General features: G+C 41.9%; 1 protein-coding gene across 32 annotated transcripts in view; it reads left to right on the forward strand.

The window, feature by feature from the left end:
* PTK2 (protein tyrosine kinase 2) overlaps positions 1-27940 on the forward strand; it is a 262273-nt gene that overhangs the window by 96433 nt on the left and 137900 nt on the right. For 25 of the 32 annotated variants that reach the window (XR_011996488.1, XR_011996489.1, XM_072733844.1 and 22 more), the window contains 3 exons: positions 2979-3145; positions 15420-15507; positions 26870-26949. Coding sequence is in view for 30 of the 32 variants with exons in the window: in XM_072733844.1 (XP_072589945.1) it covers positions 2979-3145; positions 15420-15507; positions 26870-26949 (335 nt within the window). In the remaining 2 variants the exon portion in view is untranslated. The remainder of the gene's footprint in view (positions 1-2978; positions 3146-15419; positions 15508-26869; positions 26950-27940) is intronic. The other 7 variants (XM_072733849.1, XM_072733853.1, XM_072733848.1 and 4 more) reach the window with 1 other exon arrangement.

The raw sequence follows: 27940 nt of genomic DNA on the forward strand, positions 1-27940 counted from the left end.
CTTGTATATTCATAATCTTGGCTTCCATTCATATTGAGTCAGCAGTGAGATTTACAGGAGTTCTAGACAAATGGGACAGGACACATTATGGAAGCATAATGAAAACGCAAAACATAAAGGGAAATGTCTCTGTGTTCATTGCTTTTAATTTTTTTAGTGGAAAGTGAAAGTTGCAAGCTTGATTAATTAGGAGGTCCTACAGGATGGGAACTCTGTTTACTTTTATTTTTTAAAGATTTAAAAAAAAAATTTATTCATGAGAGAAACACACAGAGAGAGAAGCAGAGACACAGGCAGAGGGAGAAGCAGGCTCCATGCAGGAGCCCGATGTGGGGCCCGATCCCGGATCTCCGGGATAACACCCTGGGCCAAAGGCAGACGCTCAACTACTGAGCCACCCAGGTGTCCCTATTTTTTTTTTAAATTTTATTTATTAGAGACAGAGAGAGAGAGAGAGAGAGAGAGAGAGAGACAGGCAGAGGGAGAAGCAGGCTCCATGCAGGAAGCCTGATGTGGGACTCGATCCCAGGTCTCCAGGATCATGCTCTGGGCTGAAGGCGGCGCTAAACTGCTGAGCCACCGGGGCTGCTCTGGGAACTCTGTTTAACAAAACCAAACATGAGGTCATTCTGGTGTCTTCAGGTAGTGTGATCAAGAGAATGGACTAGGGATCCCTGGGTGGCGCAGCGGTTTGGCGCCTGCCTTTGGCCCAGGGCGTGATCCTGGAGACCCGGGATCGAATCCCACATCAGGCTCCCGGTGCATGGAGCCTGCTTCTCCCTCTGCTTGTGTCTCTGCCTCTCTCTCTCTCTCTCTCTCTCTGTGACTATCATAAATTAAAAAAATAAAAATTAAAAAAAAAATGAATGGACTAAAATTATATCTATCCCATTAGGAGCCTACTTTTCCTCTGGGTTCCACAGCTCTGGACTAGGCCTCTGTACACTTGCCTCTCTGCAGGTGGGTGCCTGTGTGCCCATTCCTTGAGAGGTCATGAAGATAACCTTTACTCAGGGTCATTAGGGAAGGCATCCAGAAAGGGTGGGATTTCTCCCAGATTGTTGATGGCACATACAGTAGTAGTAAGAAACAGATTGTGCCCGAACGGTAGATCCTGCCAAGACAGACAGTTGGGTACAGATATGAATATGAACTGTGGCCCTAACAGGAGAGAGGTGGCTCTGGAATCTGTGCTAGCAGTGAGCTGCTGCAGAGTAAAGAGAAGATGTACTGAACCCAAGCTACAGTGAGGGCAGCTGGTGTCGGTGTACACTTGGTAGTGAATTGGCAGAGCTGGGACAGCAAGACAAAGTGCTTTTGTGGGAATTTGAAAGAGGCGCCAGCTTCTGTCCTCTGCAGCTCAGGGATTTGTGTGTTGGCAAGGAGAAGTTGTAGAAGTTGCCTCTGAGAGAATTACTAGAAATGGATGTCCCTTCCCCTAGGCAGATCCCCCACCCCAGAGCACACAATGTGAAGACTAGAGGGTGGGCTGGGTTTTGGCTCCCGCTGCCCCTTGGCTGGATGCCCTTGGGTAGACACAACCTGCAGAGTCCTTCATGGTGGCCCGGTTAGAAATTCTGGGCCTTGAATCCCAAAGCCAGGAAGGACATTTATGCCTATTCTGTAGGTGGCACACATCCTTCCTGTCCCACAGAGAACTCCTCTGTTCTATGTTCTATGGAGTGGCCTTTGACTCCTCCAGCCCAGTCCTTTGTCTGTGCTTTCTTCCTGATATTTACTCCCTCCCCCTCTACTCATCCATGCTTGATATACAACCTTTTCCTGGGATCCGGTACTCTGAAAGGGAGGCAGGCCACGTGCAGGTGCCACATGATGCCTTCAGTGTGGACACAATGGGTCCTTGACAGGTTTTGCATATATATATAGTACATGTTACTTATCTTTTCTCATGAGTAGGGATGGGAACATCCTTAATTGTATTACCAACAGCATCATGCCCTAGTACAGAAATACTTAGTGTGTGTAGGAACTTTTAAGATGTGTCTTACATTACAAGTAGTATTATTATACCTTCAGTCAATTGCTAATTTTTTAAAAAGTGATGATTTTCTTTAGCTGTCATTTTCATGTTAGTATCAGCATCATTAAAGATTAACTTATGAATGGCCTGAGGGATTAAGAAAATTGGAGTGGATTGTGATTAGCACACCCTCTTGTAAGGGCAGCAGGTGGTCTCTGTTATATTCCCATGTGAGTCGTCCATATGTGCTGCCCATTTAGAAACATACGTACATGTGACTTCCGTAGCCATGCAGGTACAGGTCAAGATTCAGGGCTGCCCTAGTCCTAGGATAAGCTTCATCTTTGTGCAGCAGCCTTCCCTGACTCCCTCCCTCAAAGGCCGCCTTCATCTCTGAACTCATGGGCACATGTCTTAGGAGCATTAGATTTGGGGGCTATTTTAGATTGCTGCATTGTAATCTATAGAGAGCACATAGCAGATTGGGTAGGCCCAACTGGAAGTAACTTCTCATATATCATCGATATTATCAGAAGCATGGCCTTCATAGTATGTTCCTAAGTATGTTTCTTAAGAAATGATACTAAGTTGCAGTCTGGTGTAGAACAATATGCTGTCCTGGGTTCAGAAAATGGAAGCCCCTCCTCAGGTCTAGTTCTCATCAAGTGACACCCAGAGGGTGGCTGGAATGCTTTGTCAGGTTTTGGGGATGATGCAGAGGTATAGCTGGCAGAAATGTATTTTAAGTATCCATGCTTTGTTTATCACTAAAGAAAAGGGAAGAGCTTCTTTTTTTTTTTTTCTAGAACTTTTCCTTGTTCATAAAAATAGTATTTGAGAAAAAGATTCCTGAGAAAAATTAAGTAATTTATTTAACTTGATACTCTTTTTACCAAAGATTTCTGATAACTAACTAAAAGAAATGAACATTGCATTAATTTTAGCCTACAATTTTTTTTTGTTTATAACAGTCATTTTTGTGGGGGGTATGTTTTAGGGCATCATTCAGAAGATAGTGGACAGTCACAAAGTAAAGCACGTGGCCTGCTATGGATTTCGCCTCAGTCACCTGCGGTCAGAGGAGGTTCACTGGCTCCATTTGGATATGGGTGTCTCCAATGTGAGGGAGAAGTATGAACTTGCACACCCACCAGAGGAGTGGAAGTAAGATTACATACCTACTTTGGTGTGACTCACCCTTGATTTGTTTTGCATATTAAATCACACACAAGAGGATGAATGTCTTTGCTTCATTTCATACTGATTGTAATTACGTCTCCTGTATAAATAAAATGGCTGGTAATGATTAACCAGTGATCTCTTCTAGACTTCAGTCTGTCTTTGTGGCACCAGCGACTGGACTGCTGGAGCTTCCGGTTGGGGTCTGTGGGGATGGCCTTTGGCTAGTCACACTTCTCTTGTCAGGACTACTTTGTGTCAACTTTGGCTCTAAGAGCTCAATTCCTGGTTCTTTTCCTTTCTGGCCTGTTAGCTTCCTTTTGTGCAGCAGGCCTTCCTGAGCGCCGAGGAGACCACACCTGCTTATGTCACTAATGTGCAGCAAGGCCTGCCCCATCGGGCCTGGTAACCTCTGGCTCACCCAAAAAAGAGTGAGTGTGTATTTGATGTTAGGTAGCCACTCGTCTGACCTTACCGAATCTGAAACAATTCAAGGTGAATTAAAAGAGTTCTCTATAATTGTCCTCTATCTGGTTCTCTCCGAATAATTGTTTCCACTGATAAGCAGAGTAACATGTTAGCAGGAAACTACAAGTAAAACACTTCCATGTGAGAGAAGGTAGGCCCCTTGCACCGGCGCCCTTGTGTTTGTAGCTGCAGCCACAGAGACAGAGGCGCTGTGGACTCTCAGTGGTGGGCACTCTCAGTCCAGCTGCCTAAATTGATCAGAGGAGACATTTGAAAAGAAAAACAAACATGTGAAGGTTAATAAATCTCTAGTTGAATACAGCCTTGTCCTAGTTTACAAGAAATATACTTGTATTTTCAGGTTGATCAAACAGCTGGAACTGACTGAACTACGGGGATATTCCATGATGACGTAGTTTGGTTGGGTTACACCAGTGGCTAGCAGAGGTTTGACCTCCAGCTATTTAGCCAGTCAATCAAATAAGTGCTTAAAAGTTAAGAATATTGAAAAGTTAATTAAAAATACCTGCAGGTATGTTTATTCAACACACTTCTTTATTTACATGGACATGTCAGAGGCACACTTCACTATGACAGTCTCCCTGTTGCTCAGTAAAACGTTTGTTGAATGTAGACCACTCAGTATACAAAGCTCTGTTTCTATTCTTTTAAGCCAATTTATTTTGCTTCATTTCAAGGAAACTTGAGCGGGCACTACCCTATTTTGTGGAGCCTGAACCCTCAGAAGTAAGACTGGGTGAGGTAGAACTTGGCCAAATGCAGGGCTGAGTCTGACGCTGACAGAGGGGGTGAACAGGACGCCCCTGTTGTCGTCACCACGGAGTGGGTCCACAGCCAGGTGCCAGGCCAGCTGTGTGCTCTTTATAATCTGTACATTTGCAGTGTGTAAAATGTGTATGTCACATAGCTCTCCCCAGTCTTATGAGGTAAGGTTGGAGGAAACGGGCAACAGACTTGATTTAAGTTCCTCTTACAGAGAGAACTCAGGACACAGCTTTGACTGGAATGTAGCTGACTTCATACTGCAGGCTTTTAAAATGAACATGCCCATCTCAGGAGGACTTCTGTAGTCTTAGCTCTGAGAGGAGCCTGGCGAGTAAGGTCAGTAAAGGTGCGTGGACAGTGGGGTGGAGGGGATGAGACAGGAAGTGGGGCTGGAGGCACAGGTGGTCCCTGTGGATGTTTCTGGGAGGGTCAGGCTTCATGCTGCCCCTCTGTGCATGCCGAAGGAGGCAGAACTTAAAGTGTCAGTAAGGAACAGGATGGTATTTTAAAAAAGAACCAAGTAGATTTGAAAAAGGTTCAAACACAAGTTCTAGAAACCACTGGATGGATGAAACAGGAAACCAGATATACCTGAAAAATTAGTTAAGCAGAAATGTGGATCTGAGACAATTTGCCCAAAAGAAAGCACATAGAGGTCAACATGTGGAGGGTGTAAAAGCACGTTGTGTAACATGAAGAATGAGAAAGTCAACCCATTTCTTGTAAGAGTTCTCAAAGAGAATAGAAAGAATGAAGAAAAGGAAATACTCCAAAGAAATAATGACTGAGAATTTCCTAGAAGTGGCGAATACCATGAGTACTTAGGTATAGGATTAACATAAAATCCCAAATAGGGTTAATGAAATAAATCTATACTTTGGTGGATTATAGTCAAATCATGTACAAAAGAAAAAGATGATGCTAAAAGAAACCAGGGAAAAATTCACAATTCTCCACAGTGGGAATATGTTCCAAGTGGTGAGAAAAAGTAATTGGCAACCTGTATTTGTTGTTCAGATTCAGTTACCATTCAGGAGCAGGTACTTTCCTCAGAGAGTTTACCACCAAAAGAAACTTCCACAAATATACTTTAGGAAAAGGAAAGTGATTTCTGAAGGAGGTTTCAGATTCAAGAAGGAATGCTAGGGAAAAAATTGGATAGATAAAAAGAAGCATTGGGTCTAAAAACAAATAATGATTAGAATGGATTTTTCATATTAAAAAAACAGAACCCAAATAGTGGGTGCATGTCAGAAGACAGCGCTCAGAATTAAAGTTGTCACCCATCTTTTAAAATTATATATAAAAAAATTAAAAATAAAATTGTATATTGGGACAGTCATGAAACATTAGAAATAGATTTTATAAGCTTAACAGGTGGGTGAATAGGTGTTGGGGGAAATGCAGCAATCAGAAGGAGGCAAGAAGTGGAGAAGGAAGGGATTGGAAAGCAGGACAAAGAGGAATCACAGACTAGACTTTGGAAATAAGCTCAAGCAGACTAACAGTAACTGGTTAGATTGTTAGGTGTGATTAAAAAATAGAGCCCAGCTGTTTTTTTATGACAGGTATCTTAAACAGTGATGTTGAAGACATTCTTATGTGACTTACAGGAAGAAACATTTTACCTTAAGATCCAGTACACACGCACGTGTATGTATCTCGGAACTGTTTACATATGTAAGCATATGTACTTCACATACTCTACGTATGTACTTCACAAAACCATACCCAGCCTCACTAGTACACTGAAGTCTAAACTTTTCATCCAGGGGCAATCAGTTCTGTTCAACTTCATTTAGATACATAGATGGTGGATGGATGGATAGATGGATGGACAGACAGATGGATAGAAGGATGGATGGATGGATACAGAGAGGGATAGATGGATGGATGGTTGGATGGAGAGATGGACAGAGATGGATGGTGGGTGGGTGAATGGATGGGTGGATGGAGATGAATGGATGGATAGATGGATGATGAGTGGATGGAGATGGATGGTGGGTGGGTGGATGGGTGGATAGATAGGTGCATAGAAGGATGTATGGATACATACAGAGGGAAGGATAGATGGATGGATGGATAGATGGATGGTGAGTGGGTGAATGGATGGATAGAAAGATGGATCGATAGATGGATACGTACAGAGGGAGGGATAGATGGTGGATGGATAGATGGATGGTGAGTGGGTGGATGGATGGATGGATGGATAGAAGGTGAATGGATGAAGAGATGGATGGTAGGTGGGTGGATGGATGGAAAAATGGATGGATACATACCGCAAGAGGGATGGATGGATAGATGGATGCTGGGTGGGTGGATGGATAGAAAGATGCAGAGGGGGGGATGAATGGATAGATAGAAACCATTTTCCTACCTACTAACCAGGGGGTGGGGTGGAGGGTGGGGAAAGGGGATTGGTCTTGCTTTATTAATATCCTATGAAAAAAGTTTCAAGACAGAAAAGTATTCTTAGGGATATGGAGGGTAACTACATGGTAATAAAAGGCTCATTTCACAAGAATTGATGAAGAATAGAAATAGATGGAACTATTTAACTTGTAAGTTCCTAAAGACATTTCTCAAAATATATAAAGCAAAATCAGTAATAAAAGAATAGAACTTACCTCTCCTAATAATTAAAAAGAAAACAAATAGTAAACAGTTTTTAAATTATGTTTTCCACTGTCCTTTTTAATGTGGAAATATAGAGTCAGTGCACATGGCTAGTGTGTTAATCAATTTGAAAACACATTCCTAAATAATTGATGGTTCAAAGTAAAACTGCCAGTTTGCTGAGGGTCTGGCTATGCTCCCTTGTTGTCCACCTCCCAGGGCTCTTCCCTTTCGCCCTCCAGTCCACCTCCTGTAGGAGCGAACGCTGTCAGTCATTTCTTACCTAATGACATTCTTCACTTCACCTCTTGCCTGCCCAGCTTTCCTACTTTACTGACCATTCACTGTCTTCTCTTGCTTAGCACTAAAATTTGGGGCTGCTCCAGTGACCTCTTCCTCTTTCTTCTCTCTGTAGACCTGCCTTTGGCATAAAATCACACTTTAATTGGACAGACACAGGGAACCAATAAACCAGTTATTGCCTGACCCAGACAAAAATCCTAAGAGCTGGTGGCTTGGGGGAGCAGTAGTAGGAGTGAGAAGCAGTTGTACAAAGATTTTTTTAAAAGGTAGAGCTCATAGGATTTGCTGAAGAGTCTAAAAATATATACATCCAATGAAATATGTCATACGTTCCTGTAGAAGCTTCCAGGGTTCCTCATCATCCCCGAAGCCAACTGCAGAGCTGCTGATCTTCCATCTCTTAGCCCCATCTCCTCTTGCTCTTACCCTCCTTCCTACGCGCTCCAGCAGCTTGCACTCTTTGACGTCTCCATGTTCTCCTTTCAGAGCTACCAGATCAGGATCTAATTTGATAGGATCTTCTCTGCTTTCAGCTTTCTTGCTTGGTCGATGGTACAGACTTTTATTGTTGAGAACTTTCCACTTGCTCCACCCTAATCATATGGTTCTCTTATTGGTTCTCGAACAAGCCAAGTATTTTGTACCTTGGAGTCCTTGTACTTGGTGGGACGCTGGTAGCTGTGCCCCCTCTTCTGTGTCCAGCATGGCTTGGACTCCCCATCATTTAGGGCAGGCGCTCCACTGTCACCTCTTCTGTGTTCTTCTCCCACTGTTCTATCCGTAGGGCTCACTGCCTACCCACCTGTTGACTCCCTCAGGGACTTGGTCTTATTCCCTGCTGTGTTACTGGTTTCTGGTTTGTTGTGCCTGGTACATAGTAGGCACCCAGTAAAAACTTAAGTGAAAACTGAATTAGCGTCAGTGAAAGTATAAATTAAGCCGAGAAGCAAAACACTATGATGGAATAATAACTTCTATTCCACTAGGGATGAACACCTGTAGTTTATGTTAATAACAGTGTTTCACACTAACACGTTGCTTACTATGTGGCAGACATTGTGCTTGCTTTATCAAACTGAATTCTTACCATAGTCTCATCAAGTGGGTGGATACTCACCTTTTAGCCATTTTACCTGTGAGAAACCTCAAGATAGACAGATGGGTGGGTGGAGGGTAGAAAGTGGAGTCTATGTGCTCAGCTCATTCCTCTTTCCTCCTGTGTAAATACAAGAAATGGAAGCATCTTCCAGCAGGCATCTTCTTAGTTAATAAGTGGTTTGTGAGGGCAGCTGCACTCCTGGCTTTAGTTTTGAGAACTAAGATCTTATTCAAATGGAAGTGCTAGGACTCATCAGAATAATTGGATGTTAATTTCCATTCTCAGGTTTTTGAACATGGATGTGTGTGTGTGTGTGCGTGCGCGCGCGCGCGCTTCTATAGGATCTGTTCATACTGTCCAATAATCCTGAGCTAGAAGCTTGCTTACCTAAGTCCTCAGCTCTACAAACACCTCTGTAAGCTAGCTTGCAGCACACAGTGTGATTGTAACTGTGTCAGGCAGCATGACCTTACAGAGGTGTCATTCTTGCCACTGGGGAAAGGAAGGGCTGGTTTGATAAATGGCTGTCCTTGTGGGAAGAATAACAAAAAAGTTAGATCCTAAAAAATAAAAATAAAAAAAATAAAAAATAAAAGTTAGATCCTACCTCAAATAATACACAGAAACCCACTTGAGGTGGATCAGGTGAGAAAAAAGTTTAATGGAAAATATAGTTGAATGTGTCTCTGGTCCTGGAGTAGGAAGATTTAGTCCCCCAAAATGTTCACTGTAAAAGGAAAGAACAGCAGGTTTGAGTTCATTAGAATTAAGAACTTCTGTATATCAAAAGTTGTATTTTTAAAAGTGGAAAAGCAAGTTGCAACTGAGATATTTGCAACATCTATAATGAACAGAAGATGGTGCTAAGAGTTCTTCTGATTGATATGAAAATTGCAGACAACTCAGTAAGTGGGCCAGAGACAGGAAGGTATTGTCCTAAAAGAGAAAACAAGTTTGACCAGTAATCATAGGCAGACACTGTCAGCCTCAGTAGCTATCAGGGAGATGGGAATCTAGACCATAAGATCCGTCTTCTACTCCCTCGTGCAAAAAGTCAGTTGTCGGCAGTATTGGTAGCTGGAGAGGTGAGGGATCAGACGGGGTGTTGCCTACATTGCTGGTGAGAAGGTAAATGGGTAAATCTATTTGGTGAACAGCTTGAAAATCGAGGCATTATACACTCTTCTACAATCCTGCAGTTCCACTTCAGATTTGTCCTTGAGAGACTCTTAGGTTTCTGTACCAGGCAAGAATATTATACACAAGTCAAAATGATTGAACTGTAGGGTTGTGCAGCGGTGGGGGTGAATCTTAGCTACGTAAGCTCATGTGACAAAACGGAGTCTCCCAGGATGGTGGTGTGAATACACTAAGTACCACTGAACTGTGCACTCTATAATGTTAATTTTTTTGTTATGTGAATTTTACCTCCATTAAAAAAAAAAAAAAGTAAGTCTCAGAAGATGATATAATGACAAACTTTTATAAAGTGAAGAAAAAACCCTAAAAAGATGTTGGGAACATATTAGTTGGGTAAGACAGTATGGCTCGTATAGGTAAAGGACCAGAGGGAAATCATTCAGAGCCTCTGCAGGAGGAGCAGCCTGCCCCCCAGTCTCCATCAGGCCCCCAGGGGTGTGTGCGGAGCCCTCAGGTTCTGATGCAGGCTCGGAAAGCCAGGCCCTTAGGAGACACATGCCCTGCTGCCTGCCTGGCCAGCCACCATACCATCCTAATCGATACTGTGGCCGGCGGTGTCCTGCAGCTCCGAGAGGTTTCTATCAGATTTCAGCTTTAAAGTTTTGCACTTAGATCTTTCTAGTGAACCAAATTTTGGTAATTAAATTTCGCTTATCTGAGTCAACCTATGTGGAGTGGTGTGTTTGGCTTGCAGGTGGGTTAGTCAGATATAGACAGTCAGAGCTGTGAGGGAAATGGCCCAGTCCTTTCTGATGTCGAACCCAGGGCTTGGAGAGCCAGGCCTGAGAGATGGCTCTTGGCCTTTGAGAAAGGATTGTGGGGCTTTGCAAGTGAAGAACCTCCTCGTTGTTACTAAGACGTGGTTCCCACCCCCCTGCTTCTTGCTGTTCTCTCACTGTCCTGCAGCAGCCCCTGGCTTTGTGAGGACACAGCTGTTTTCAGACCTCAGCAGGAGAAAAAGTCTTTCATAGAGAGGAAAGGTGTGCCATTTTTCAAAGATGGTAAATGAAAATGAATAATGATCGTTTCGGAAGCTTTCGATTATTTTTGATAGTTTCCTATGTTGCCTTGAACTGGCACTGCCTCTACATGTGCTTTCATTTGAAAGCAAGTCTTCCATTGTAATCCTGCATTCAACAAGAGATCTTTCAGGGGTTAAAGCAGAAAGACAACAAATAGAGGAGCGCTCTCACATTTGGAGATGAAACCTTTAAAATGAGGATGGACTTTTAATTTGCTGGTCTGTTACTTAAACATTTACTGGATGCTTCTGCCTCAGACGTGAGGAGCGGGAAGATAGGTGAGTTTCCAACAGTTTCTGGCGAGGCTGTCTGGCTGTGGACTGACTCTGGCCAGGCTGGTTGAAGAGCAGCTCTACTGGGTGTTGTGACCATGGTTATGGAACAGTCTAGTCTATGCCCGTGGAGATTTCTTTTTATTCTCTGTATGTATCAAAAGTTGCAAGAATAGTACACAGAAGCCCTGTGTATCCTTCACCTAGCTTCCCTAAAATGTTCAAGCTTTCATAAACATGGTACAGTAATTGAAACCAGGAACTTACATTGATACAGGATTGTTAACTGATGTACAGATGTTATACACATTTCCGCAGTCGTCCCGCTTAACATCCGTTCCCGCTTCAGGGTACCATGTGGCTTTTCACTGTGTCCTTAAGTCTTTGCTAATCTGAGACAGTTCCTCAGTCTGTTTATGTCCATCATGACCTTGACACTTTGGAAGAATACTGGCTGCTTATTTGTAACATGTCTTTCAATTTGGGTTGGTCTGGGTTTGTTTTCATGGATATATTGAGGTTATGTGTTGTTGGCAAGAATACTACAGCCAAACTGTTGAACCCATCACAGTGCATCTTATTGGGAAGTCTGTAATGATGGTGTGACTCCGTTTTACAGATGTTTTTAACTTGGATCATTTGGTTTAAGGTGGTGGCCAGGTTTCTCCACTGTAGAGTTACTGTTTTCTCCTTTATAATTAAGAAATACCTGCCTTGGGGGGGAGGGATATATTGAGACCTTGTAGATATTCCTGCTTCTCATTGTATTTTCACCTACTAATCTCTGTACCATTGATGATTCTTTCTTACAGCTATTACTGCTATAGTTTTTGCCTAATGATGAATTTCTTTTTCCATTCTTTTGAGGATTTTTAAGTGGAGTCTGTTGTAAGAAGGAGCAGTCCATACTATGTTATTTGTAAGGCCCATCAAGAAACAATATCTGTGTTGTTTCTGGAAATTGTACTTTATTTTACTACACACAGACTGGCTACCTGATCCTTCTCCGTATCAGGGTTAACAGGTTCTTTGTCCAAACACTTCCTACTCCTCCCTGCCGTTAGTTGGTTAGCTTTTGGGTATCTTGGTGCTCGTTCTTGGTAAGACTGAAGGGGTTAGTGTCGGTGGCTTTAATAGGAAGTTACTACTTAGGAGAAGCACAAGGATTATTTTATTTGGGGTATGTTATATTTAACTGCTATTCAGAAATCCATGGAATGGCATATAGCAGAATAGTGGAAGTGTGTTTCAAGATGAGGCCAGGCTCTTAGAAGAGTAGCACAAGGGTAAGGAGGATGGTGACTCTCATGGAAGAGGGGGCAGTGGGCATGTCAGCACTCATGGGCCAGTAGGCTGTGGGTGTTGGCTGCTGTGGTTTAAGGACTGAGCCAGGGTGATGGAAGGTGATTAAATCAGGCGACCTTGGGCAGTTTAGCAGCGCTATCGGGGACATACACTAGATTGTACGGATTGAAGCAGGGACCAGAATCCTTCTCATGATTGAAAAGCTTGCCTGCTTGCACACAAGATCAGTTCCTCTTCCCCTGTTTCTGAGCCATAGCATCTCTTGGTTTCATTCTTCTTTGCAGCATTTGTGCATGTGCTTGCAGAGGGATCCGTGTCTGCCTCTTTATCACCTGTAAGACCTGGGGCCACTTACCCAATTCCCTGAAACAATTTCCCCCGTCAGTGAAAACAGGGTGAGATATTACCCTCCTCATTACTTCTCAGCCAGGGCACTGCACTCGCCTCCGGCCCTCCTGCTTCTCCCCCGGGCCCTGTTGTCTGTCCTACACATTGTCGCCTTCCTAGTCTAAGAAATGTACATCTTGCGATGACACTGCCATGCTCATAGTGCTCCAAGCCCCGTAGTCATGACGTGCAGGGGCCTCTGGGATTTGCCACCTCCCGATCTCTCTCTCTCCCTGCAGTCCTTCCACTCAGTGCTTGCGCTCAGTGGGCTTGAGCTGCATTTACCTTCTCATTCCTCCTCTAGCCTCAGGACCGTCATCCATTCTCTTCCACCAATTTAGAACTCTTGTCCCTGCACATGATGGCATCATGACTCCTTTCCTCCCCTCGGATCTTCATTCAGATATCACTGAATCAGAGTGTCCTTCACTGGCTACCCCGCACAAAATAATACTTCATCACTTATCATGCCCCATTACCTTGCTTCTTTGTCTTTATCGTATTTCCTGCCACCTCATAGATATTTGTGTATTTGCTGTCTGACTCTCACCACAAATTGTATAGAAACTTCCGAAGGCCAGCTCTTGGCCTGTTCTATTCACTGATGTCTTCCCAGCCCCTGGAGCGCCCTGCCTAGGATGGAATTGGTGCTGGAAATCAGTATCTGTAGAGTAACTACTAATGTAGTAAGAAGCCGTGGAGCCCACAACAATTGTGTGCCAGTGAGTGTGCTTGGTGTTCTGCGCTCGCTCATTCATTGATTTCCACCAAGGACTTTGTGAAGACACCAAGGCAGAGGCGATGGCAGACTGTGGATGGCCATGGAGCCAGAAGCCACAGGAAGAAGCCTTCCTGCTTCTGTCAGGGCCATTGCCGACTAGAAGGAGGCTGTAGTCTCGTGCTTATCCCCATCTCTTCCAGGACCTGAGTAGTCATGAGGTGTCCGTTGAGGCCATTGTCAGCATCATCAGGGTGCTGGCTGGTCGCAGCAAGGATGTGCAGCCAGGCGGCCCAGTGTTTGGTCTGAGGTCTGTTTCCTTATCGTTACGTGCGATAGTGTCTGTAGCAAAAGCTTCCTGTGTCCTGTTTGATCCCGAATGTGCAGCCTTGGGACCAATTGCTGCTTCTTGCAGAGCACCATCTTCCTAGTCTGCTACATGTGAATCACTCCACTTCTGTTCTCTGGCTTAGGAGAAATAGTGCATGTAAAGTGCCTGGTAAGTCCTCAGTTCAGAATAAATGAACTCTAGCGTGCTTCTACAAATGACTGCCCCACATAGATAATCTGCGATAAATTATTGACCTCGTTCTGAGAGTAGAAGTAGAGGGGAACCTAATCATTTGGCAATTATGTATTTTAATAAAGATGGACACTTAAAAATCTTCACAGAACTTGTGTGTGTGTTTCTTGGATTTTTTCCACCTTTAGCTGAACCAAAGGAATTGTATTTACTACTTTGTTTACATGTCTTCCTTGTGAGCCTATTACATTTTTGTAAACATCAGTTAGTAAAACTTCAGAAAAAAATAGATCTTCCTATAACCTTTGGGTAGGCAAATATTTTATAAATAAGACACTAAAAGAATTTTCTAAAAAGGAAAAGAATAAATAGAGCTGCATAATATTATGAACTCTTTTCCTGAAAAAATAACATTAAAATAAAAACATTTTTAAAATATATTTTTTTAAAGATACCATTAAGAGAGTGAAAGGCAAGCCTTGTGGTAGCAGAAGATAGGAGTCTAATGATGGCCTCACACCCTGACCATGTGAGGAATGCCTACAGGTCAACTGGGGCTTGAGGAGGGGAGATCAACAACCCTTTAGAAAGAACAGATATTTCACGAAAGATTTCCAGAATGGCCAGTCATGAGATGAGAGTGCTCCCAGTCTCATCATCCATCAGGAAGTGCCAATCCAGTCCTTTTGACACTCAGTGGGGTAAATATCAGTGACTAGAAAGAAAGAGAAATGCTGGGCAGAGGTGAGGGTGGAGAGGATCCAGAACACCCCACGGTGGGGGGACTTTGAACTGGTGTGGCTTCTTCGGCTCATTGACGACGCATCTGCTAAAGCAGGTGTGTGTGTGTGTGTGTGTGTGTGTTTGCGTTCTGCTGATTCTACTCCTAGTCTGAGCCTCTGTGCCTAACAGAAGTGCTCACCAAAAGACCTGCACAGTAGAAGAGAGATACAGAGAGAGAGCCTTCTGGTGAAAATGTTTGTTTCGACTACTCTGGAAGCGTGGCTTCCTGAACAATTATTTTATGCTTAGAGGAAGAAGAATGTTTATAGCAGTATCTACATAACAACCAAAACCCACGAATAACACTAATGGCCCCTAGTCGTGATGTTGTATATCATGCAGTGCAGCATCTCCCTCTACGTGCAACCATCAGCTGCCAGATAGGCTGAATCTCACAAGCATGTCCGTGACTGAACAAAAGCCAGGCATGAAAGTACATTCTGTGTGATTCCATGCACATCAGGTCAGCCATCAGGCTTAGGGTGAAGAGGTGCTGCGCCTGCCCTGTGGTGGACAGTGAGTGCGAGGACTGGGTGCCTTCTGGGCTTCTTTCCTGCTCTGTCTCCCTGCTGGATCATTGAGCTCTAGACACTGAAACTTTGTGCTGAAAAGTTTGAAAATTTATGTTGAAAAACTGATTGTATTTTAGCTTATTTTTTTCAGTGGTATTTCAGAATAATTGGTTATGCCATATTTACGATAATGCTGTAATTGTAGACTGTGAATTGAGAAAATTATTTATTTCTAATTGTTCTATTTTTGTGAATTATTTTTTAGATACGAATTGAGAATTCGTTATTTGCCAAAAGGATTTCTAAACCAGTTTACTGAAGACAAGCCAACTCTGAATTTCTTCTATCAACAGGTATAGGAGGGTGCCTTAATATACTTTTTTCTTTGTTTCTTTGAATCCTGCTTACTGCATGGTTTTATTTTAGAATTAGATTAAACCTAACATTTAGGAGAATGTAGAACTGTCACAGTATGGCAGTGAGAGACCTCTAACCAATGAGAAATTTTGAATTTTTGACACTGTGAATTTTTGTATGCTTGGGCAAATCTTAAAAGATACTTCTTTTATGTGGAGACAGAAATCCTAAGTGACACAACCATTGCTTTATCTTTAATTCAAGTATAATTGCTATGCCCGAATACCAACAGATTGGTCAGATAGTGAATTTATTGTCAGAGCCAACTAATACTTATATAATCTCAAGAGCACTATGCATAATAAAGTTAAAATTGACTTTTTTTTTAACACTAACTTGCATTTTACCCCTTAAAAATATTAGCTAGGCAGTAAACATGTGTCATAAATGAACCAATACAATTTTATGGCCATATCCACTTGGCTTGTTGATTTTTTTTATTTATTTATTTATTTATTTATTTATTTATTATTCTTATTTATTTATTTATTTATTTTTGGCTTGTTAATTTTCATGAAGAGTGCCAGAAAAACAGGTCTGAGGAATAGCTGACATTTGCATGCATGTTCTGCGGCCAAATGCACTTGGTAATTCTTTGTTTTAATAAAAATATTTATTAAATATCTGCTGTGGGTCAAGGATGCAGAGGAAATAAATGAGATAGTATGCACCCTAAATTCCTGCCCTGGGTGAGGAACTCCTGTAAACTGGTACTTTGCACTTGGTCCTTTGCTGTTGGGAAGCACAGAGGATGTGGCCGTGCAGGAGGGTCTGCTAACCCTGTGGAGGTTCTCCTGGAAATTGTCATGTGAGGAGTCCCCAGCTTTGTAGATGAGAAAGAGTTGTACTTTAGGAAACATGGTGCACTTAAATCTGAGCTAAAAAGTTTGAGAAGCCAAGGGAGAGGAGATAGGGCCCACATTAGGAAAAGGGAAGGTTGCAGGTTTTCTCCTGCGGAGTATGGGGAGCTGTTTAGGGAATGCAGTTAGTGAATGTCATGATGAGAATTTTTGTTGTTAAATAAGACCACATTGATGTGATGGCAGCGTCCGTTATGGACTGATGGGTCTAAAGGCTGCGCGCAAGTTAGGAGACTCTCCAGCCATTGAGTCAAGAAAGGTGGGGGATAAAGGTCTAATTGTGGTAGTAAGCACATTCAGTGGTGGATTTGATAGGACCGGGAGACTGATCCAAATGGAGCAGGAAAATAAAGAGGTGGATTGCTTCAGTCCAGGTGCCTGCTGTCAAGGGAAGAGGTAGGCTAACTTCAGAAGGAAGGTGCTAAGAAGGTAGGTTGTTTTATTTCCCAATGTGAGAAAACTGGATATTCCTGCTTATAAGATCGAAGCTGTGTGAGCAGGAAGCCAAGGATACTGTTCCCAGATATTGGATCTATTTTCTTGACTAGGGGGTGGAAGTGCCATCAGAAATGTGAGGTGTTAGGTATGGAGCCTGGCAGGAACTTGGGAAAGTTTACCATGATTCAGAGGGAGTTTAGGTTTGGCAAAATGGAACGAGAAGTCATCTTTGGATTCCAGCTGAGATTGTTAGAGGCTCACTCATACTGCAGAAATGATTTCCGGTTAACAAATTTCTCATATGTGTTTCCCCAGCTCATCCTTAGTCATCTGATGGGCTTCGTGTTGAAGTGAAGGAGGGGACAGGAGAGTTTGGTTAACTGATATGTTTGCCTTGTGTTTCTCTCTCTTGTCGATGATCTTTATCACTCTTAGCATAATTTCTTTCAAAAAATCCGCCCCCCCTCCCCCCCGAGGAACTGTATGCTACTTTAGTGACATGAATTTCTGGAATTCATACTACAAGCCTCATTAGCTTGCAGTCCCCTCCCTTTCATAACTCCTAGGCTGACCTCACTGTCGGCCGCGTTCTTGTTGCTTCCACACAGCCGCCAGGTGTCCTAGTTTTTCCCTTTCTGGGACCTTGCTTCTGTCTCTGATTAAAAGCACTTCACATGCTTGTGTGGCCCTAGTTTTCTCTTACTCACAGGACATGTGTCACTGCGGCCTTTGTCACTCTGTTGAATAGAGGCAGGGAATGGGCAGCCTGCCACACACTCACTGTGCGTGTAACAGCTCTGCAAGCTTCCCTGGGCTTCACTGTCTCATCTACTAAAATAGACAGGTGTGAATACCTATCCCAGCTACGTGAGGTGGAACCGTCTGGCATACAGGTGCCCAGTCATGAGACTTCAGTCTGTGGGCAGCACCAGCCTCCTGAGGATTCAGCACTTAGCATCTGCACATCCATGACACCAGTGTGAGCTGCATGTTCTGGAAGGGTACTTACCCTTCCCTTCTTGTGTGCCTCCACCCCACCCTCTGCTTTCTCCTGTTACTGCACTTCTTCCTCAGCCTGACCCTTTTTCATCTTTTATAGTCATTCAGCCACATGGCACATTCTTAGAAAGTCTCGAAAATATTCTAAAACATCACTTAAAGTATCTTTATCCTAACAATCACTTTCATTTTGTGTACGATTTTATTATATTCTACCTCAAGTATTTTTATTTTAAAAGAAATACAAGTGCAGTCATGATACCGCCCCATGTCGATGGCTGATCCTACCAGTGTCTCAGGCCCCAGGGACTGGAAACAGGAAGGTAAAGGTGTGTGCAAACTACAAGGAGGAGGGAGAGAAGGAGGAGAGGACTGTTCTTGTCACAACCAATGAGTTGGCAGCTATGCTAAGAGCCATGAGTGTGTTCATATCCTTCAGGTTGGTATGTGGTACTGTTGGCAGTTTGGTACGAATAAAATGGTTGAATATTGGCAATTTAATATTCAAACTAATAATTCTGCTTCCAGGGATTTACATCCAGAGGTCTGTACGTACATGATGCTCATAGAAATAGTGCAATAACAAGAGGAATTGGAAGCATTGTGTCAGTAATCTCAGTAAAATGTTGGTTAAATAATTCTGCTCAGTATAAGATGTGTGCAGCTGTCCTGACGAGCGGAGTACGTCTCTGCTCCTGATGTGGAGGCATTGTGTTAAATGCTGGTGTTTAAAACGGGGCATGTATAAAACATATATAATGTAATTTTCACTTATGTGAAAGAATGCTTCTATTTTTATTTTCACCCTGACCTACCAAAGTTTGAAAATAGTATGATTTTTGCATTGCTGCTTTGACAAGTGCCTATATATTTATTTAATTTCTTGGGGTGACTGTAAAGTGCAGAATCCTGTTGCACGTGTGGAAATTCCAGAACTATGATAGGTGATCGTGTGCTCTGCTGCGCAGGCATTACCCAGCTTGGGAACAGGCTTAATTCCATCGTTAAGAAATCAGTTAGGAATTCAGAACTTTCTCCTATTTAAACACATGCGCATGTGCACACACACACACACACACACACACACACACACACAACCCTTCAGCAGCTTTTTATAGCCAAGATCTGTTTAACTGAGAACGGAACTGAGATATTTTGTAAGAACTTGAGTGCGGAAATTTTCACTGACTTCAGGGATAAGTTATTTAATAGAGGCTTCAGAGTTAAATGACACCCATTCTATACTTTTTATTAGCTTTACTACTTGATGAAAATGTGTAAGATACATATATGCGTATGTATATTTTTACTGAATTCTAAGCCATTATTATGGGGCTCAGAATTGGATGACCTTGATTCTTTTAAATTGTTAGTTTGGTAACGCCCGATACATGTATGCTTTTGTGAGCTGTAATGTTAGTACAGGGGTGAGTGCCCGTGATCTTATGGCCCAAATGAAGAGAACACGCCCAATATCTCGCGGTCCCTTGTCCTTGTCACATCCCCCCATCCTTTCACTCCATGCAGATGGCTGTGGTCCTGTGTGGCCAACATCCCCCTGCTTATTTCCTTTGCAAGTTGTCACATTTTACAGTGTGTGTGTGTTTGGTTCTAGCCTAGGGTAGAAGATGACCCAAGATCTCCTCTGAGCCCTCTGCATTCCCTCATCAGCCTGACTAGGGTTTGGTATTGTTTTGTTTATCACCCACCTCATCGAAGCATTCTAGAAGATTGGAAAAGAAAAATGTGTTATTTATCATTTTTCGTTGTTTTCAGTGAGCAGATTGGTTGGGACATTTGACTGACTATTGGTAGAAATGGAAGTTATAAAGTGATTTAAACATGTTTCCCATTTGGTTAATTTCTAGAATAATTTTGAATTGTGGTTAGAGCCCGTGGTTCATTTGATCCTAGTTGTTCAGGCTTGGTTTAGACTTGTTGCAGCACCTCACACCTACTGAGCTTTTTGCTTGAGGAGAATGTGTCTTCTGTGATTGTCGAGCACAGGGATGATGAACACCCACAAACTCAGGGTTGCCTGCGGTGTTGTTCAGGCCTCCTGTGTGGCTAGTATTCTTTTTCCTGCTTTGGGTACAAGTCAGGAGGGACCGTTTCCTCTCGGAACTTTGATATGTATTATTGCTGTTGAGAAGTTGGCCGCCATCCTGTCTTTGAAGGGATCCTTTCTCTCTGGGCGCTTTAAGGCCTTTTGTTCATCTTTAGTGTTTAGCAGTTATGTTACAAACTAGGTGTGAATTTCCACTCATTTTTTCCTGCTCGATCTCTTTTCATCAGTTCTGGAAATGTCTTTTGATAGTGACTCAGACAGACCTTGCCTTTTCTCCCTTCTTCGTGACTTGGCCTAAGGTCTCCGTGTGGGTCTGAGTCACAGCTTCTCAGGCTGCTCTAAGTGTGCATCCACTTCTTTCTCCTGTCTCGGCTTCTTGTTCCCTGGGATCTGTGATCCACGTAAATATGTCATATCACTGCCAGCTCTCCTTAGCTGCAACCACTTTGATGTGTAATGCATTTGCTGAGTTTTTATTTAGTGTTTTTTTTTAAGTTTTGTGCCCCTTTCCCATTTATGAAAATCTGCCAGGGCATCACTTATGGCTCTTATTGTTTTCTCATTTTTCTGCCTTTTATTTCTCTACCATTTTGTATAGAGGTAATGTCTTTTCTGAATCTGAATTATTACATCCGAAATTCTTGGTTTTGACATCTGTTGGTGCTGGCTTACACTGACTTTTAGTGATTTGTTTCCTTGTTTGTTTGTTAGGAACTGTTACTTTGTTGTAGATGTGGGCATCTTTAAGGTCTAGCTGGGGGACTAATAGACACTTTTGAGTGTTACCTCAAAATCTCTATTTTAGAAGAAAACATATTTTTATTATTTTGGCTCTTTTATCAGGGTAGAAATAAAAGAATTATGTTTAGATTTTCTCTGTCACCACTCTGATCCCATGAAACAGAGAGCACTTAAAATAAACTACCTTAATTTTATTATTTTGAAATTTCATCTATGCCCAGTATTCATTTTGTCCATCGTTTTGAATGGTGTCATGCAGAAAACAACATATCATGGATGTATTGAATGTCGGGTTACTGGTTGGAGATTATCTTGTGGAGGCACAGTTTCATTTAAAGATGTCCTAAATGTGACCAAAGTGAGGTGTTGCAAATGATTCACTAAGTGTTTTTGACCCCATTTTAGAATATTCTGAAAGATATTAATCAGCACACTCTAAAAATAAACTTGAATCTTGTTAAAAACCTTATTCATTGTAGAGCAGAGGTTATAAAACTAAATTTTGATGCTAAAGCTAATGGCTCATTAGAAAGCAAGGGAAGTATGTGTTACCTGGAAATCAAACTTTTCCCTTGCCACGTAACATTTTATTCTTCTTCTTTTTTTTTTTAAGATTTCATTTATTTATTCATGAGAGACACACACAGAGAGGCAGAGACACAGGCAGAGGAAGAAGCAGGCTCCATGCAGGGAGCCCGACGTGGAACTCAATCCTGGGTCTCCAGGATCACACCGGGGGCCGAAGGCGGCGCTAAACCGCTGGGCGCTAAACCGCTGGGCCACCGGGGCTGCCCATTTTGCTCCTCTTTATCTCTCTGAAATCTCCTTTGTATTTGATTGGCAACCTTTTGCAAATATGGTGGCCATTAGTTTGAAGAGCCATGCCCATGTTTGGTCAAGAAGTTGTCATATTAACTAAATTTGTATTGAGGCAGAACTTGTACAGAAATTATTTAGCACTCAAAATTTTCAGCTCTTGGGATGTGTGGGTCAGACATGGGGTTCCCATTGTTTTTTCCTACAAATATTTTAAGACTAAAATGACTATAGTTGACCCTTGAACAATGTGGGGATGAGGGGCACTGACCCCCGACACAACTTCTGACTCCCCCAGAACTTAATACTAATAGCCTAGTGTTGATCAGAAAGAAGCTTTACTAATAATATGAACAGTCAACACATATTTTGTATGTTGTATTATATACAATATTCTTACAGTAAAGCTAGAGATAAACATTATTAAGGAAATCATAAGAGAAAACATACGCATAGGACTGTACTGTGTTCATCAAAAAAATCCATGTATAAGTGGACCTACACAGTTCTAACACGTGTTATTCATGTGTCACCTGTATACCTGTCCACCCTGTCCTGAAAACATGGGCTGTAATGTAATTGTGACTTACTTGACAAAAGGAGTTCCGGTAGAGAGTTGAAAGAAGTTACCAAGGGCGGGGCTGGGGAATAGAATCTGAATGTGCCTGGTGAAATACTGAGGTAACAGGGCATGCACGGTTTCTTGTTCTGCGATTTTTATTCAGATTTGTTATTTTTATAAGTTTTTATTCAGGTAATTATATTATCAGAAATTGATTATTTGTATTTTCTTGGCTGTAAAGCTTTCTTCAGTTAAAACATTTTGAAATGGCAGGTCCAAGCGAGAAATTCTTTTAATACTTTATTGTTTTAATACCTGATATTTTCAGTATGGAAATTATCAGCTGTCCTTTTCTAGAAAAAAAGGTAAAATAAATATAGGTCTAAGTCTGACTTATACAAGGTCTGTTTTCTCTACTTATTTACTTGTACATATCTTCTTTTTTTCCCACTCCTGTATATTTTTGTTGATTCAAGAAACACTTATGTTATTGAGGGTGTAGGTAAACCCTGCATAGTTACTCTATTCAGCCCATATTTCTTGGTTATCCTTCTGTATGAAAGATTTTAGAAATGGGAAGGCATTATAAATTTGCTGTCAGTTCACTTCAGGGACTTCAACAGCCCCTCACAGTGTTAGGAATGTGGTTGTGGGGTCCCCAGAACCAGCTTCAGGCTCAGTCACTCACTAGGAGGATTTATAGAACTTGCATTGATTCTCTTGCAGTGTAAGAAGAATAAACCTCATGAATATAAATACAGTACTTGCCACAGAAAGAAGTCTGAAAATACCCTGTTTCTTCAAGTAGGAAACTTGACATCAGCTTGGACACAGATTAATTTGAAAAACCAACCACCGAGGGCACCTGAGTGGTTCAGTCGATTAAGTGCTGACTCTTGGTTTCGGCTCAGGTCCTGATCACAGGGTCGTGAGATCAAGGCTCACTTTGGGCTCCGTGCTCAGCATGGTATCTGCTTGAGATTCTCTCTCTCCTGCCCCCTCCCTGCTCGTGAGTTCTCTCATATACTCTTTCTCTCTAAAATAAATAAAATCTTTAAAAACAGACAAACCAAACATCAGCTTTCAGAGGTCTTTTCTTGGAAGACTGTTACACATGTGCTGGAGTTGGGGTCAGCGCACAGTAGTTGTCTCTGGTGTAAAGAGAGAATACATCATGACAGCAGTGGTCAGGCGGAGCAGACAGTGTGCAGGAAGCCATTACATCAGCCCCTGCGGGCAGCCGGGTGACAGGATGAGCTCCCTACCTGCCCTCTGTGTGGTCTTGCCTGTGAAAGACTTTGGAGACAATGTGGGCACAGACTGAAGCCTAACTTGTAGGGGTTGGTGGACTGGTGCTTGAGTGTTCACTCTTACAACACTCGGTGTGTGACTTTGGGTGAATTAATTTCTCTGGTCTTTATGTATAAAATGGGACTATTAACTTGAAGAGTTATTGTAAATATTTCAAAGAACATATGTGAAATAATTAGCACGGTGCCTGGGCCCTGTTATTACCTTCATTCTTTTTAGGCTTGTTCTAAGGCTTTAAATTGGAGGTGATAGTACTATCCAACTCACAGTGATGCTACAGGGATTACAGGAGATGTTCCATGTAAGTCTGCCTGCCAGGGTGCTCTCACACACATACACACACTTAAACGGTCAGTAAATTGCATTTATTTCACAAATGAAAGCAAAGAATTCTACTGGGAGTTAGTAGGAGATGAAAGGTAGTAAGAAATGTCTTATAAGAGAAATGAACACTGAGTATATAGAACCCTGAGTCCTGAAGAATGCCTGAGCACAGCATCACTGTGTGAACGTGCACAGTGGTTTCAGAAAACACCCTCTCCAGGGACCATTAGGGATCTCGGATGGGGTTCCTGTCTTTGCTCCTGCAGAGGCAAGCTGCTGTAGGACTTGCAGTAGGGATGTGGAGAGCTGAGGGTCTGTTGGGATGGCATCAGGTGGGGTCAGTCCACTCTGCAGAGCACATTGATCACTTCAGGCCATGGACACACATCTTTGAGAGCCAAGAGCAGTAGAGTGTTGCTCTAGGAAAACAACTCTCAGAGCTTTTTTCTTTTTTTAAAGATTTTATTTATTTATTCATGAGAGACAGAGACAGAGAGAGGCAGAGACACAGGCAGAGGAAGGAGCAGGCTTCCTGCGGGGAGCCCGATGGGGGACTCCATCCCAAGACCCTGGGATCATGCCCTGAGCTGAAGGCAGATGCTCAACCACTGAGCCACCCAGGCGTCCCAACTCTCAGAGCTTTTAAGTCCTGTTCATAAAGGGATTTTCTACAGAGATTGTCAAATTATAATTTTCTCTGTTTGCATTTTTGCAACTAATGTGATTTGATTTTGGTGAATGAAATAAACTGTGTGATTATGTTTTCCCACCTGTGAAAAATGCTTAAAAATTATAATAATTAATTTTTAAGTTAATTTTGTAATGATGAATTTTACTCAGCGTGTAATTGGTATTATGCTGTAGTTTTTTTGAGGTCTTCACCAAACCATAAACTAAGATTGACTGTTTCAGTTAGAATAATGGTGGTATTTCTCTAACTCATAGAAATACATGTCTTAATGTATCTTTTGTGGTTTTATTTTTGTGTGCAATAATAAACCTACTTAGGATGCAAAAACCTTGACGGGATGAGCCCTGGGTGTTATTCTGTATGTTGGTAAATTGAACACCAATAAAAATTAATTTATTTAAAATAGAAAAAAGGATGCAAAAACTTAGTTTTTAAATTTGGATTTATTTTTTGCTATATAGGAGAAAGGGCCGGTTGAAGTGTAAACAATAGAAATTATTGTTGCTTACTTACTTGGAAAATGATGTTTACAGAGGTACCCAAACCCCAATATGGAAACTTTATTTGTTTGTTTGCTCACTCATTCTGTCAATACATATTATTGACCACCTAGATCTAGGTACTAATGCAGAAAATAAGACAAAGGTTTTGAGAGGAAATCTGATGTTCAGATCAGAAATAGCAGATGGTTGCCTACTGGGCTAGGTGAGTGGTTATTGCTCCTCCTGTAAGAGGAATGAGTAGGTGAGTACAGTTCACATTGGGTTATAGATTTTTGGTATGTTACAAAGGATATTCCCATCTGAAAACTTTTATTTTCACCATAAGAAAGACATGTTTATTGACTGGAGGAAGTGTGAATCAATGTGTTGGAGTTCTTGCTAGACAAGCATTGTTGAGTTTCTGGACAGTTTCAGCCAGCCATTTGAGGTTTGCCATCATGAACTGAGGCAAAGTTTATATCGTCCTGTAGTTTCTCCAGTTGCTTAGCAGTAAACATGAAGAAGGAGGTAGGTGGTTTGTTTCAGTGGCACTGGTTTTGCCAGGCAGTTAAAAAAAAAGGGATAATGAGAGATTGGGAAGTTGAGGGTCTTTGCAAGGGAAGGTCATGATGATGACATGTATGATATAAGGCAGAGTATTTAATAGGGGAGTAGAAATATTTTGAGCAGGTGAGCTAACAGGCTAGAAGATAAGAGTTGAAGAGCATGATCTTTGGAATTTTTTTTCCAAGGCAGAGGTCAACACACTTTTTCTGTGAAGGGCCCAAAAGTCAGCATTTTAGAGTTGAGAATTAAGAGGCAAAATCAGGTGTTTTTGAAATACTTCTACAAGAGACAAGACATATTTCCACAAAATTTTTATTGGTGAAATTCATTATATTATAATTGAGTGTAGTTTTTTATAATACAGTTCTAATGAGAAGAGTGGGATTCTTTTTTGGGGGATTGATAACATTTCACTAACTGAGGTCCAGAATAGTGTTCCCTCTTGTCATATCAGTTGTAGATGTGGATCTCTTAACACTATAAGGAGATCTTATATATTTCATCTGAGGAAGTGTCTTCACACTGACAGGTGCTCTCAGGTCCTACTAGTGGTCCATCAATTACCTTAGTTGAGCATAATCATTACTCAGAAGGTGCTTATAGAATTCTTTTGGATTCTTCTCTCTCTCTCTCTCTCTCTCTTTTAAAGTACTTAACATATAGTGTATTACTAGTTTCCAAGGTAAAATTTAGTGATTTATCAGTTGCTTATAACACGCTGTGCTCATTCCAAGATTCTTCTCTTTATATTAGATTTTACACGTTATGACTTTGTAGATTAATCACTTAGAGGTGATGGTGAGGTGGAAGCATGTCAGTTGCAGGGGGTTTTGAAATGTGTAAATTTTCTTTGCTCTTGCCATTGGGGTCCAAAGAATGCTACTAGGACTGTAGTTTGAGTTCAGAAAATATATGTCCTGCAAATTTGCTTGAAAGTGGAGATCTGGGACGCCTGGGTGGCTCAGCGGTTGAGCGCCTGCCTTCGGCTCAGGGTGTGATCCTGGAATCCTGGGATCGAGTCTCACGTCGGGCTCCCTGCGTGGAGCCTGCTTCTCCCTCTGCCTGTGTCTCTGCCTCTGTGTGTGTGTGTGTGTGTCTCATGAATAAAAAGATAAAATATTTAAAAAAAAAGAAAGAAAATGGAGATCTTCCTCCTTGCTTTCACTTGTGACAGTGTGGGGAGGGTCTAAAGCAGCTTGTGATTCAGATGATGAGTTGCTTCTTAAAGTTTGCTCATGAATTAGATGAGTTCTTACTAAGAGCCTGCTTTCTTTCTTTAGCTGTTTTTGGTATTATTCATTTTTATATCTAGCATCTAGCATAATTATTGGCACAGTGTGTGTAATGTAAACGGCACCCTGGAAACCGTCATGGAATGAGTGACCCGACAATGTGCTCTTTTAAAGCAGTATTATTTCCCCTATTCCTTCTGATTGCAGGTGAAGAGTGACTACATGTCTGAGATAGCTGACCGCGTGGACCAGGACATTGCTTTGAAGCTGGGCTGTCTAGAAATACGGTAAGTTGGTAACTAGGCATGGAGGGCTTTGCTCATCAGTGGTTTCATTAGTTTTGGAAATTATTGAAGGATTTTCCTTTCCTCATAAAGATTTTTGTTAATAAAATATTGAATAAGATGCAAGTAAAAATTTGAGATTTTGAATTAGGTTGTCAGTGCTACTTTTAGAAATCTTAGGATCTCTTAAAATGAGATTTCATTGTATTTAGAATGGAGTGATTGGTGAGAGTGCACATATGTGAGCAGGTCTGAGGGCGCTCCCCAGTAATCTCCTGGGATGATGGAAGTGTGCTGTATCTGTGGGACCCCGGGTGCTAGCCACCAGCCACAGGTGGGTACTGAATAATTAAATGTGCTAGGGCACAGAATTTAAATGGAAACACAAATAGCCACAGATGGCTTGTGGTTTAAGGGAAATGGAAATCTGAGAATATAGTTCTTACTGCTGATAACATTTATCATCATGTATCATATATTATGCTACCATTTTAATTTTGAATAAAAGAATATTTTACCTTTTTCAGGTGTGATTTCAATTAAAATTTACTTTGGGCTGGTAGTTTAAGATAAATTGGTTAAATTAGCCAAAATTTGATTATGTGTTCTCAGAACAGTTAGTGAGAATTTCCTCCAAGGTCACTATTTTTTATATTATATAAGGCAGCTGTTATATACCAGTCCCTATAAGAACCCAAGGATGGTTAAGGTATAACTCTCAGCTCTTCACTGAAATTTGTGTTCAGCCTTAATTATGTTTCCCTCACTGGTCACTTTGTGTTCCTGTCCTGCTCCTGACCCTCACAGTTTTAGCATAGAAAGCATACTTGGTTGCTGCTCCTTTCTCACTGCAGATGGTGCTGTACTGGGTTATCTGGAGCAGGAGTCAAAAAGCATGAGCTATTGTGCAAGTGGCACGGTACCCGCCCCCCCCCCCCTTGGTTCTAGGTAACTTTTCTGCTCCTTCCCATTCTGGCCTCCCACGCTGTGTGCA

The sequence above is a fragment of the Vulpes vulpes genome, chromosome 13 (genome assembly GCF_048418805.1).
Source record: "Vulpes vulpes isolate BD-2025 chromosome 13, VulVul3, whole genome shotgun sequence".
Taxonomy (NCBI): domain Eukaryota; kingdom Metazoa; phylum Chordata; class Mammalia; order Carnivora; family Canidae; genus Vulpes; species Vulpes vulpes.